Source organism: Mustela nivalis (genome assembly GCF_964662115.1).
Source record: "Mustela nivalis genome assembly, chromosome: 8".
NCBI classification, from domain to species: Eukaryota; Metazoa; Chordata; class Mammalia; order Carnivora; family Mustelidae; genus Mustela; species Mustela nivalis.
The window spans coordinates 126679715-126692720 of record NC_139027.1 but is presented as its reverse complement, the minus strand read 5'-3'; the positions used below and the strand labels follow the sequence as shown (position 1 = coordinate 126692720).

Here is a 13006-nt window from a genome sequence, read left to right as displayed (position 1 = left end):
ACCTGTGTCTCCTGTTCTGAACTGATCAGTAGAACCTTTGTTTGTTCCTCCGTGTTGGAGAATACAGGTCCCTTATTAAAATGTATAATCTCCGGGCGCCTGGGTGGTTCAGTGGGTTAAGCCACTGCCTTCGGCTCAGGTCATGATCTCGGGGTCCTGGGATCAAGTCCCACATCGGGCTCTCTGCTCAGCAGGGAGCCTGCTTCCTCCTCTCTTTCTGCCTGCCTCTCTGCCTACTTGTGATCTCTGTCTGTCAAATAAATAAATAAAATCTTTAAAAAAAATAATAATAAAATAAAATGTATAATCTCCAAAATGGCAGGAGCCCTTAAGTTTAATTTCCTCAGGTGGGACAGAATAATTTTCGTAAAGACCTTTCCTGTGTGGTAAGCAAGCCATTCTTCAGCCCGGAGACTTCAAGGATGTGCTATTTGTGCTGACCTGATTGAGGGTCCATGGGCAGTGAAGGGTGTTCAAGAGAGAGGCAGGCTGATTCCAGCAATCATCACTGATTGGTATTCCTGACAAAAGTTCGTCGTGCTGGGTCTCCCTCTCTACACAAGGCCATCTGCTTCCTTCTCTTCCGCCCACCTTCTGATCTCTTACCTGATAGAACATGGTTCTGGCTCTTTCCTCATCTTCCATGTTCTGTCCCTTGCTCACACGTACTGGTTTTATTTCTCCTGGATCTTTTAAATCATCTTCACCTTTGAGTTTTCATTGATTATATTTAGCCTGGGTCTTCATTTCCTCTTGCCTGGGCTTGTCGTCTGGCTTTTGTCACACAGAATGAAGCCAGAGCTCTCTGGCTGGGTATGTACCAGCTTCCTTGCAGCCTCATTACTTAGTGCTTCTGTTCACTTGCCCTGTCGTCCAGCCATGCAGGCTGTCCTTTAATAGATGTGTGCTTAGCACTCTTCCATTCCCCCTAAGAGTGCCAGGGTGGTTAAGAGCGTGCCTGGGCTCACATCCTTTTCTCACCATTTACCAGCCATATGACCCTGGAAATCTAACTGAGCCTCACCGTGCTTCCTGATAAAACGAGGATAGTAGTACCCTCTGCCTCGTAAGGTGGATGTGAAGACTAAGTGAGGTAATGCATGTGAGAGACTTAAAGAGCTGTGCCTGTGTGTAATTGGTGCTTTATAACTAGTAGCTACAATTATTATTACTGCTACTGTTATAACTTCTGTTCCATGCCCATCCCTGCTCAGTTGCATTTTCCCGTATCTCCCCAGTGACGAGTGACCTTGATGCATCCGTCTATTCAGTAAGCGTCTACTGGGTACTTACTAATGTAGAAGGCATGAAACTGCTCACTGTGGGGAATATAAACCTTAATCAGATACTTACTGTCCTCTAGGAACTCAGAGTCTGGTAGGAGAGATCAGAGATGTATAAAATATTTATCCACTTACAAAGGTTTGTGGAGCAGCTACGCAGGAGCCAGGCACTCAGTGGTTCTGAGACTGATGTCACAGTGAAAGACTAACTTTGGTGAAAGACAGAGTTGGTGTACCTTAGACAAAGCATTGCCGAGGTGCTTTGGGAATATGGAAAAGAGGGTTTATCAGCTAGGAGGTCAGGAAAAGCTTTTTAAGAGGTGTTGCCATCTTAGGACCATTCAGGATGGCTAGACTTTGCCTGTCTTCACCTCTCTCTGGAGGCATTCAGCTACCCTTCTGGGCTGTGGCTGTAGGTGGCCTATAGGATTTTCAGAATTGTAACCTCCTCAAGGGCTAGGACAGTATTATTTTCATTTCTGAGTTCCTAGTACTTACTCTAAGGCTTATATAGACCATTTTCAGTAGAGGATGATGACAGATAAGGGAAATGTCTCTTCCCATGTAACTCAAAGGGAGATTAATTGACTGATTCTCAGTATCTTAATATCTGGCAATTAACGTTACTAGAGAAGACATTTATATAAACTGAAAGTGAGGTTTTGGGGATGTTCATATTATTTTATTTCTTACCACATTAATCATAGCCAAAGTAGTTATGATAGGGTTTTAAAAAAGTGAATTCTGCCTCAAGCCATATTTCTTCCCATCTTTCGTGTAGTTCTGGGAAGAAACTCTTGTAGATTCCCCATTAAAGCCTACCCCGGGACAAGAATTCCAGAATGTGATACCATAACTTTCATCCCTTGAGCGCTCTTAGTTTTAAAAACTGCCCAAGAGTTTTAATTCTGAATTTCTCCTTGTAGCAAGGAGCAAGGACCAACCCCAGTGGAGAGAAAGAAGAAAGGAAAGAGGAAAAGTGAAACCACAGTGGAGAGTTTAGAGCTGGATCAGGGCCTGCCGAACTCATCCCTGCGGAGTCCCGAGGAGTCCACTGAGTCTGCAGACAGCCAGGTACAGCTGTGAGCGGGAGCCCTGCTGGAGGTTACGGCCGCCGCACAGATCCCGCTGACGCCAGCTCTGGTGCCCTCCTCTCCGTCTCCAGCCCACACCCCCTGCGCACAGACCCAGGCTGGGCTCTCACTGTTGGGTGGGTGAGCACCGAAGACCACAGGCTTTTTCCCCTAACATCCTGATCCTTATACTGATGGTCTCCTGAGTTTTTTTAGTGGTGTCTGCTTCCTTCTTGGGAAGTGACACGCGTCAGGCTGCAGAAAGAGTGAACGTGGGAAATAGAATTGTGGGTGCTCTGGGTAGACTTGGAGCGCCTACTGGCCATGGAGGTGGTGCTTTTAGGGCCTAGAATGTGAGGCCAGTCTGTGTAAGGACATTTTCATAATCCCAGATGCTGGGAAAGTCAGGGACAAATGTATTCATTTTGCCAAAATACTCAAGGAAGCTGGGCCAAACATGGAAACAAGGAGTTGCCCACATGAATGAGATTTCTAAAACTGCCGAAGGGAGCTCATGACTGGTAGGAATTTCCTCCCTGAGTTGAGACCACCTGTCTTGGATAGCATTTCTGATATTTGGAAGTGCTATTTCCTCTGATATACACAGCAGTTGATCTGGGCTATGCTGCCGCTGGGGGACCACGTGAAGTCATCCGACTTCAAATATCCTCTGAATCCTCACAGATTCTAGATGGTCCTCACTGTAGGAGAGTGTCAGCTTCTAATGTCACAGTAGAAATTAGTAGTGTCTGGGGTGTCAGAGCAGCGACCCTCTCCATCCCCATGAACTCAGACTGTTGGCTGCCAGGTGTCCTGATGGGCCAGGCAGCGGCCTGTCAGGTTGATGGGAGTTGGCAGGGTTTTGAGTGTTTCCAGGATGGTAATCTGTACATTGGATGGGGCGGGGAGCAGGATTTCATGAGGAATCCCTCATGGAAAGTAAAGTGTCATAGAGGTGACCTAGTGAAGAAACAGTGGGAACACAGAGGCCCAGGACGTATGCTTTAAAAAATAAGGGAGATAGTGTTTGGTTTTGTTTTTGCCCTTTAAGGTTGAGGTTGGAGAGAGAACCAGCTGGTGCATGGTTCCTAGCACTGTCTCTGCTGCTTGGATATGATGTGTACATGAGACAAACCATGTGCTTTTATGTTTGAGGAAAGCCACGGGGCTGTTTAGTTGTAGAATGTTGTCTCTCTAAAAGGTCACAAGTTACTTAATTATAGATGAGTCCTCAGATGGTGACTCATGAGTCTTGTTTTGTCACACTTAAGATGTCTCCTTGCTTTGCAAGTAGTGGTATGAGATTCTCAAAGTAAGTCCTAATAAAATTGGTACTACTTAGAGTTTAAAGAAATACGGTAAGTATGTTGAATTTGACCAAAACCGAAACAGTAATAACTCCCTAAAGCCGGAGCTTCCAGCTGTGCTGGGAGAGATCTGAAAGATGACAGAGTTGACTTCCCATCCCTGTTTTACTGGAAAAGAAATTGGTTCCAGAAAGGAGAAAAAAAAAAACCACTGTCATTAATGACCACAGCACATGTCACTGGATTTGGAGACTATGTGGACCTTCTTCGCAGGGAACAGAAGAATCTCCCTCAGCTACCTTTCATTTGGAGTGAACTTAATTCTTTAAAGAGTTGTGTCTAAGGAAGGCTGCTTGTGTACAGCAGGCGGGGTCTCCCATGCATGTTAGTGAGCGTCGATGAGTGTGTTCTTTCTCGTGCAGGCTTTTGCTTTTGACTCACAGAGCATGTTTGTGGTCGGTGTGTTTGCCCTGCAGAAGCGACGTTCAGGACGGCAGGTGAAGCGCAGAAAATACAACGAGGACCTGGACTTCAAGGTGGTGGATGACGATGGAGAGACGATCGCCGTTCTCGGGGCTGGCCGCACCTCCGCCCTCTCGGCTTCCACGCTGGCTTGGCAGGCGGAGGTATGGCCTTCGGGTTGGGGTACTGGCCTTGGCTGGACAGTCGTTTGGGCCCCGTGTTGGGTTTAGAGATTAGTTAAAATCTTTAAACTGAGCATGGGTGGCTCAGTTAGTTAAGCAACTCTTGATTTTGGCTCAGGTCGTGATCTCCCAGCAGTGAGACAGAGCCCTGTGTTGGGCTCCGCACTGGGTGTGAAGCCTGCTTAAAATCCTCTCTCCTCCTCTCTCTACCCCTCTCCTACTGCTCTCGTGCTTTCTCTCTCATTAAGAAAAAAGAAGAAGAAGAACGTGCTAGATACAGAGACCACTCAGAAGGGGATGTGGACAGGAGAGGGGGGCAGTCAGGATTTTAGGAGAGGCATTTCCAACATGAACTAAAGCCCACAACCTGAATGGTACCATGGGCTCTAGTGTGATAGGCAGACGAGCTCAGCTGGATGGTGGGGTCTGATCTGAGGCGTCATAATGGGAGATGAGCCCTGAGTGGTAGGAAGAATCACATCATGTAGGGCCTAGATACTGGCTTAAAGTATTTGGCCTTTATACTGAAGATCAAATGGTTGGGGGCAGGGTATTGAGGTCAGGGTTCAAGCAGAGAAGAAACAGGATGGCCCTATTTGCACTTTGGGGATTTCCATTGGCAGCAGTTTCAAGGAGGAAGAGGGACCTGATATCCAGATGCTAGAAGGAAGAGAGGTAAATGTTGAAAAGGTCTGTGCCAAGGAGCTGACAGAGAAGACATTAGAAGCAAGAGAGGAAACAGGTTGTACACATGGGAGGGGCACCATTGCCAGCAGCACCTTCTGGGACCCAGCCTGGCTCTTGTTCTGGGGTCCCTGTCACCGACTTGGCAGATTGCGTGCTCTGCGTACACGGCAGAGCGCAAATTCCGGCCCTTCCTCCTGGGCACCTGGGGGCAGGGGTTGCTCCCTGAAGCCGGTAATGCTTTATCTTTCTAAACCACCTTAAAGCTTAAAGCTTTTTCATATACTTTCACATATCCTTTCCCTCTGTGCTTACATGGAAAGTAGCTGGGAGCAGGGGTCATTGTCCCCGTTTTAACAAACAAGAAACAGGCACAGAACCGTCTGGGTCATGGGATAACCTAGCAGCAGCTGACCAGTGACTAGCATGTCAGAACCGATTTCCGGTCTCTGTGCCAAGAGTCACCCAGGCAGTGGACACAGCACTTACTAGGCATAGTAATTGGATGTTCTGTCAGCGCAGTCCTCTTCCAGCAAACAGTTAAGAGTAGTGCTTGGAAGACTGCTGGGAGGCGACAGGAATCTGTTGCTCCAGAATGGATTTTCCTTCCTTGGAGATGTTACGGTTGGTTTGGTCATTAAAACACTATGAGGGAATTTATTTTCTCCTGGTAGCCATTTAGCCCGCCGTTAGCCATATTTCAGCTGTTGTTATGACTTCTTTCGTGGTACCTAAAGGGCAGCATTAGCTGATCTGACAGGAATAATTCAGGAAATTTTACATATCTTAACAAGCCTCTTTTTATCCTCTTGAGGATACAACAGAGAGAACTAATCTATGGTGAAATATAAGATGAAACCTGAATTCGCATTAATTATGCCTCAGAAATTGTTACTAAACTTAGGCAGAAAGAGGCCTGGTACGTGGTTTGGCGAGCCCGGGGGTCTGGGCCAGCAGGCGGGGCACGTGGCCCTGCAGGGGTGGCGAGTGGGTTTTGGTCAGCGCCCCACGGAGCCTGCGGCGGCATCTGGTTTGCATTTGGGGCTTCCTGGGGAGGTTTGAACAAAGATTTCCCAGGCTGATGCAGAGTTCGAAAACCCTGAGTCTCATCTAGGATTCCAGACAGCCCTCAGTGCCCAGTGGCACAGAAAACCAGTTGAAGAAGCTCCCTTTTCCCGAGGTGTTTTGGATGGCTGTTGCGCCTGCTTGCTGGCTTTGGCTGGGGGCAGAGAAGGGTGTGAGTCACTACCAGGGAAGCCCCGCTGCTCCCCCGTCGCACCTCTGGGCAGTGTGTTAGCAGCATGCCCTGCCTGGTCCTGTGGCTCCTGGCCCCTGGTTCAGCCCCAGATTACGGCCTCGGCGTCAGTTATCCAGTGGGGAGTTTCGAGAAGCATCTTCACACCAGCTTCCCAGGAGCCCAGGACGGGTATGGTGGCACAGCTCTGCCCCAGAGCCTGGAGGACAGTCCCCTGACTGGGGTATGCGATTCTGGGGCAGGAAGGAAGTTTCCATCCTGACGGTGACTCTTTGCTTTCTTAGTCTTTGTCCAATGGATGTTGGTGCCTGGAATAGGGATGGGCTTCTGTAGTCGCTGCACATTTACAGTGTAGATTTTTACAAGGCTCTCTCGGTTTCTGCCTCCAGGAGTTTGCGCAGCTTGCATGATTTGCCTTTTAGAACAGAGGACTGTAATTTGAATGAGGCCTCATTCTGTCTCTGCAGCCTGTACCCTGTTTTGCCTGGCCTTTTGCTCGGCCTGGCAGGCTGAGCCCAGGTGTTTACTTCCCTAGGAATCCCCAGGTTCCCTGAGCTGAGGCGGCAGTACCCCTGCTCTGCGCTCTAAGGTGGTTGCTTCTTAGCGCCTAGATTAAATCAGAATTCCTTCCTGATTTTTTTTTTTAAGTAGGCTCCATGTCCAGCACGGAGCCTAACACAGGGCTTGAACTCTCATGACCCTAAGATTAAGACCTGAGCTGAGATCAAGAGTCGGATGCTTAACCGACTGAGCCACCCAGGCAACCGCTGCCTGGTTTTTTAAACACACTATCTGTTTGCCCTCATTTATTCCCCTCCTCATTCCGTGTAGTGCTTTTGCTCCCCTAAGACTGTTACTTAGTATTCCGTACATGCTTCCTGCTTTCCGGTGGACTCATTCGCTCATCCTTTGGACTCACTTCAGCTTTCCTTCTTGCTTGTTGTCTTCTTCTTCTTCTTCTTTTTTAAAGATTTATTTATTTATTTGACAGACAGAGATCACAAGTAGGCAGAGAGGCAGGCCTTGAGAGAGGAGGAAGCAGGCTCCCTGCTGAGCAGAGAGCCCAGTGCGGGGCTCGATCCCAGGACCCTGAGATCATGACCTGAGCCGAAGGCAGAGGCTTTAACCCACTGAGCCACCCAGGTGCCCCCTGCTTATTGTCTTCTTAGGAGCCACCATTAAAATAGGCTCAAACCTCACCTCTTTTGTGAAATCTAAGCTGTTCTTGCCTTCTGTGTTCTTGTTTGACATAGGTCTCCTGTCACACCACTTAGAATTTATCCTGGGACGTTTCTAAGAAAAATGTTTTATGTTGCTTTCCCTGCATGCATGTAAGCTCCTGAGACTGCCCATCTTGTTTGATGCTACCTGTGTACCCTCTGTGGCACTCAGTAAATATGTGGTGAATTGAAAAGTGATTTGCTTCTTTCTAGAGCCTCTCCCATGTGCCTACCTAAGTAGAAATAAATCAGGTGGTTGGTTGAGGTTGGGGGCAACTTGGGTTGAAAATTTTTGAAATTTTCCCCAAGGAAAAAAAGTTTAAATTATATGAGTCTCTGACAGGAAAGAGAATGAATTAAAATGGCCTTCTTTGAAGGATAATTTGAGAAAATTCCAAGTAGCTGAGAACAGATGGTTGTTATGGAAGTGTGTTTGGCAAGCAGATTTAGTTTATATCTGTGTGTATCTGTATACACTGAGTGTTTATACACATATGATCGTGCTTATGCACAATCTCTGTTTAGAAAAGTCCTGATTTTCTAGTTTCCTTCCTACTTTGATGTGTATTTTGGAAAGGCTGTTCCCATTCCCTTTTATTAGGATAGGGTAATACCTGTTCACGGTATTTTCATGATAACCACTGCTTTTTTTTTTTTTTTTTTTTTTAAACACTAGTGTTCATCCCTCTTTCTTTAACCAGTGCCAAAAGATAAATTGAAACTTTATTTCAGATTCCTTAATTTTTTACTTGAAAATTTTCTTTGGTAAAGAATGTTTGAAGCCCTCTTCCCATTTATTACTCAGAGTAAAGTTCTATCCTTTCTTGTCCATGTGTTAACCTTTCCTTGGCTTTGGCTGGTCCTACTTAAAAACTCCGAAGAGCCACCAGAATCCTACGACTAAAATCTTATCTTTTTCTGTTCTTCATGAAGACAAGAATAAGAATGTGTGAAACAGTCTGGTAGTGAGGAAGAGGTGGTTGTTCTTTCAGCATGTGTGTACATGTATGAACGCTCCCTGGCCAGTAAGGGTTACACGGACTCGAGAGGAGGTAAGAGAGGTCGTCAGCAATTCTGAAAGTTTAATGCTGGTTAACAGAGATCTCACACGGTTCCCTATCTTCTGTGTTCCCATAGCACTTGCTTTATACCATTACGACCATGTTGTATTGCAAAATCTCTTACCATTATTTATTCAGAAATACTTACCGAGCACCTGATACCTGCCACCGACTGTTTTATACTGGAGATAATCTCAGGGAACAAAAGGAACAAGGATCCCCGCTCTTGCAGAGGGAACCACCGCAAGTGGAGGAGGAAGCCTGTGAAACTGTGCACGTGCTCTTGCCTTCACATTTGCTGCATTTTGAACCTTGTGAGATAGAAGGCCCAATGGTGAAGCTCAGAGCTTCCAAAGCATGGAAATAACAAGGGAGAGGCTGGGAATAAACCAAAAAATAGTAAAATTGTGTAGTTTTTTCATGGTGGTTAAGTGCTATGAAAAAAAAAATCAGAAGAGTGATGTGGAATTGACGAAAGAGGGTTGTAGTTTTAAATAGGGTGGTCCGTTTTGGCCTCACAAGGGTATCATCTGAGCAAAGAACTGTAGAGGGTAAAGGAATGAGGGAGTCATGAGGGGGAAAAGAGCATTTCAGGTAGAGGGAATAGCTTATGCAGTGTCAGGCAGGGGTAGACCCAGGCTGCCAGCATATATGATGAAAACACAGGGAGATGGAAAGCTAATGGGAGATGGGAGGCTTGGTGAGGCCCAGCAGAGTTTGTAGGCCTTTGAACAATCCTTGGTTTTACTCGGAGTTAAAAGGGAACCCTTTTAGGGAGTTTAAGTAAAAGAGGGACATAATAAAAAGGGCCATCTGAATGTTATATTGCAAATAGACTAGTTGAGCAGGAGTATCAGGGAGACTAGTTAGAAGGCTTTTGGAAATCATCTGGGTGAGAAATGAAGGTGGTTTAGACCAGGGTAGAAGCAGTGGAAGTGGTGAGAAATTGTTGGATTCTGGGTATATTTTGAAGATAGAGCCAGCATGATTTCTTGGCTAATCAGGCATGGTATGTAGAAAGAAAAGAGGAATCAAGGATCACACCAAGAAGGGCATCTGGGTGGTTCGGTTGATTGGGTGGCAGCCTTCAGCTCAGGTCATGATCCCAGGGTCCTGGGATTGAGCCCCACATCAAGATCCCTGCTCAGTGGGGAGTCAGCTTCTCCTTCTTCCTCTATCCCTACCCCTGCTTGCGCTGTCTCTCTCTCTCTCAAATAAATAAAATCATAAAAAAAAAAGAGAGAGAGAGAGAGGGGTTACACCAAAATTTTGGGTTTGAACACCAAGAATGATAGAGTTCTCTGTCACTCTGGTGGGAGAAAGCTGCAGGGGGGTAAGGGTGGGAGGTTGGCCAAGGTGGCCGGAGTTCCTTGTAGACATTTTAAGTGTGAAATACTTCCGAGGTCATCAAGTAGAGATGGCACATAACAAGTAGATACATGAGTGTGAGAATTGAGAAGTTCTTAGCTGGTGTCATGATGTAGCCCGTATTTAAAACCACTTGACTGGACAAGATCATCGGGTAAATGAGTATAGATGGAAAAGAGTAAAAAGTAGGCCCTAGGGAGCTCCAACAATTAGAGTTGATATTGGGGGATTCCTACTTCCAGGGATGATACAGTCAGTCATAGCAGGGTAACACTCACTGTAAGGGGGAAAAAAATGTAAATTGCAAAGAATTTTTTTTTTTAATATTTATTTATTTGACAGAACCCACAAGCAGGCTGAGAGGCAGGCGTGGGGGGGGGGGAGCAGGCTCCCCGCTGAGCAGAGTCCCCCCCAACACGGGGCCCAATCCCAGGACCCTGGGACCACGACCCAAACTGAGGGCAGAGGCTTTAACCCACTGAGCCACCCAGGTGCCCCTCAAATAATGTATTTTTAAAGACATCTGATATCTGTGGAAGCAACAAGAATTAGACAAACTAAAATTCTAGACAGCAAAGAGCTATTCCTAGATGAGCCAACAGTTGCAGACTGTTTCTTCTCTGGGAGCATTCCTCAATTCTGGGCATGGGTTGAGGATCAGGCTTGGCACAAACAGATTATTCTGGGTTGAAGGGAAAGCATCTGACCCTGCTGGTGATGGATTATACAGGGTTGGTGAGATGATTGGAAACTAGAGGAATCCCCAAAGCAAGGGGCTTTCCCCAGGAGACTTGTTGAATTCTGGGGTAGTCCAGGAAGTTAGTGGCTCATCCAGAAGGCAGATTGAAATCTCACAGTCTTACGGTACTTGGTGGGAAAAATCTCACTAAAGGGGTGGGCCCAGTATAGACGAACAGACTCTCCCTTAGGAGAGATTTTTAACCTGCTTAGGATTGGAGACTCCAGGGCTCAGGGGTAAAAAAGACCTGCCAGACTCATTTGGTGGTAACCTTGGACATTCATGCTTGAGAAACAGGGTAAAATGAGATGGGCTGAATTTTACTGGTAACACAGGCCTGACTCAGTTTAGTCTCTGACTGGACTCAAGGGACCACCCCCTCTCATAGTTTGTCCAAGAGAAAATAGGGAACAGTTGTGGAAAATATTGTTTGGAGCTGCTATGTTTTCCTTTTTTCACAAGATCTACCATAAGTAAAAAAACTATTCATTTGAAAAGGCTGGAAATAATGTGACTAAAAAGCAAGCAAATACATATATAATACAAACAGACTCTAAATGATCCAGATATTGGAGTTAGCAGAAAAGAACTTTAGAATAACTATGACTGTGTTGTGAAAGAAAATAAAAGAAGATGGGCAAAAATGTTCTAAAGTGACAAATTCCAGTGGAAAAATGAATCTGTAAAGAGAATCAAATCAACAGTCTGGAACTGAAAATTCCAATTAAAAAAACTTAGAACACAGTGGATAACTTTAAAAGCAGATTAGATACAGCAGAAGATAAGATTGGTGACTTTGAAGACGATCAATAGAAAATTTCTAACCTGAAGCATAGAAGAATGCAAAGAACAGAACAAGACATAAGAAACAGTTGGGGTGCAGTGAAAAGTTGTAGTGTATATCTGATTAGAGTCCTAGGCAGGGAGGAGAGATGGGGGCAGAGGAGTGGTTGAAGGTAATATTAATGGCCAAGACCGCCTCCCCCCCCACCACTCCATAAACTGTTGGGGGATATCAACCAATAGATTGAACATCAGGTACAACTCCCATGCAGAAAAAACACAAAAGTGAAAACCATACCTAGGCATATCTGAAACTGTAGAAAACCAAAGAGTGAAAAGCCACTAGATAAAAACTGACATTGTATTAAATGGTAGGATACTGAATACTTTTCCCTTGGATTTGGGAATAAGAAAAAAAATTCAACTATTATCATTATATTTAGAAATGTACTGGAGGTCCTGACTACCGCAGTAAGGAAAACGAAGAAATAAAAAGTTGAAAGAATGGAAAGGAAGAAAGTAAGATTCATTATTTGTGGATGACAGGACCATGTATAGAAAATTCAATAGAATTGGCATGCCATTAGCGTTAAGAAATGTGGATTTAGCTAAATTGTTGGCACACAAAGACAATATATAAAACCCATCTATTTTATTCCTATAAACTAGCAACATGAAATCAGGAAAGGAAAATTGTAAAATGCCCTCTGTAACATCATCAAACATATCAGATCCTGGAGTAACTCTCAAAAGATATGTAGGCCCTCTCTATAATGAAAAACATTGCTGAAAGAAATGACAGGAGATCTAAGTAAATGGAGCGATACATGACGTTCGTGTATTCAGTATTGTTAAGATGTCTATAATTCAGTCCCAATCAAAGTCTAAGCGGGGTATTTTTTTGATAGATGTTGATGATAGAAACACAAAAGACCTTAAAATAGCCAAGGCAGTCTTTAAAAGGAACTAAGTTATAATGCAGACTTGTAACAAGCTACAGTAACGAAGACGTGGCCATGTTGCCATTAGAACAAGGAGTAGACCAGTGGAACAAAACAGCTACATTGTAAGGCTCCTACTAGCCACATGTGGCTATGAAGCACTTGAAATATGGCTAGTCTCAATTCAGATATGTTTTAAGTGTGAAGTACACATTGAATTTTAAGGACTTAGTGTGGAAAAAAATAATATAAAGCATTTCATTAATAATTTTACATTGATTCCATAGTGAAATGATACGTTTTTAGGTATATTCATTAAAATTAATTTCCTCAGTTTTTACTTTCTTAATGTGGCTACCAGAAAATTTTAAGTTAATTTTTGTGGCTTAATGAATGACCTTGGTGGCAGCAAAAGAGTCTTTAAACAGGACACAAGAATAAGTAAGAGAAAAGATTGGTAAGGTGGATTATGTAGAACTGTTCATCAGAAGACAAATTTACAGAATCAAAAGACAGACCATAGATTTATAAATAATGCTTGTGATCTATGTAACTGGCAGGACTTTTATTCCAAAATGTATAAAGAACTCTTGCAAATTAAAAAAAAAAAAAAGACAGTTCTTAAAATAGGCAAATGACTTGAGCAAG

At 44.6% G+C, this 13006-nt stretch overlaps 1 protein-coding gene across 7 annotated transcripts in view; it reads left to right on the top strand.

The window, feature by feature from the left end:
• The window catches only part of CHD6 (chromodomain helicase DNA binding protein 6), a 194700-nt gene that overhangs the window by 79429 nt on the left and 102265 nt on the right, over positions 1 to 13006 (top strand). For all 7 annotated transcript variants that reach the window (XM_082744630.1, XM_082744629.1, XM_082744631.1 and 4 more), the window contains 2 exons: positions 2210 to 2357; positions 4140 to 4289. In XM_082744630.1, the coding sequence (XP_082600756.1) occupies positions 2210 to 2357; positions 4140 to 4289 (298 nt within the window). The remainder of the gene's footprint in view (positions 1 to 2209; positions 2358 to 4139; positions 4290 to 13006) is intronic.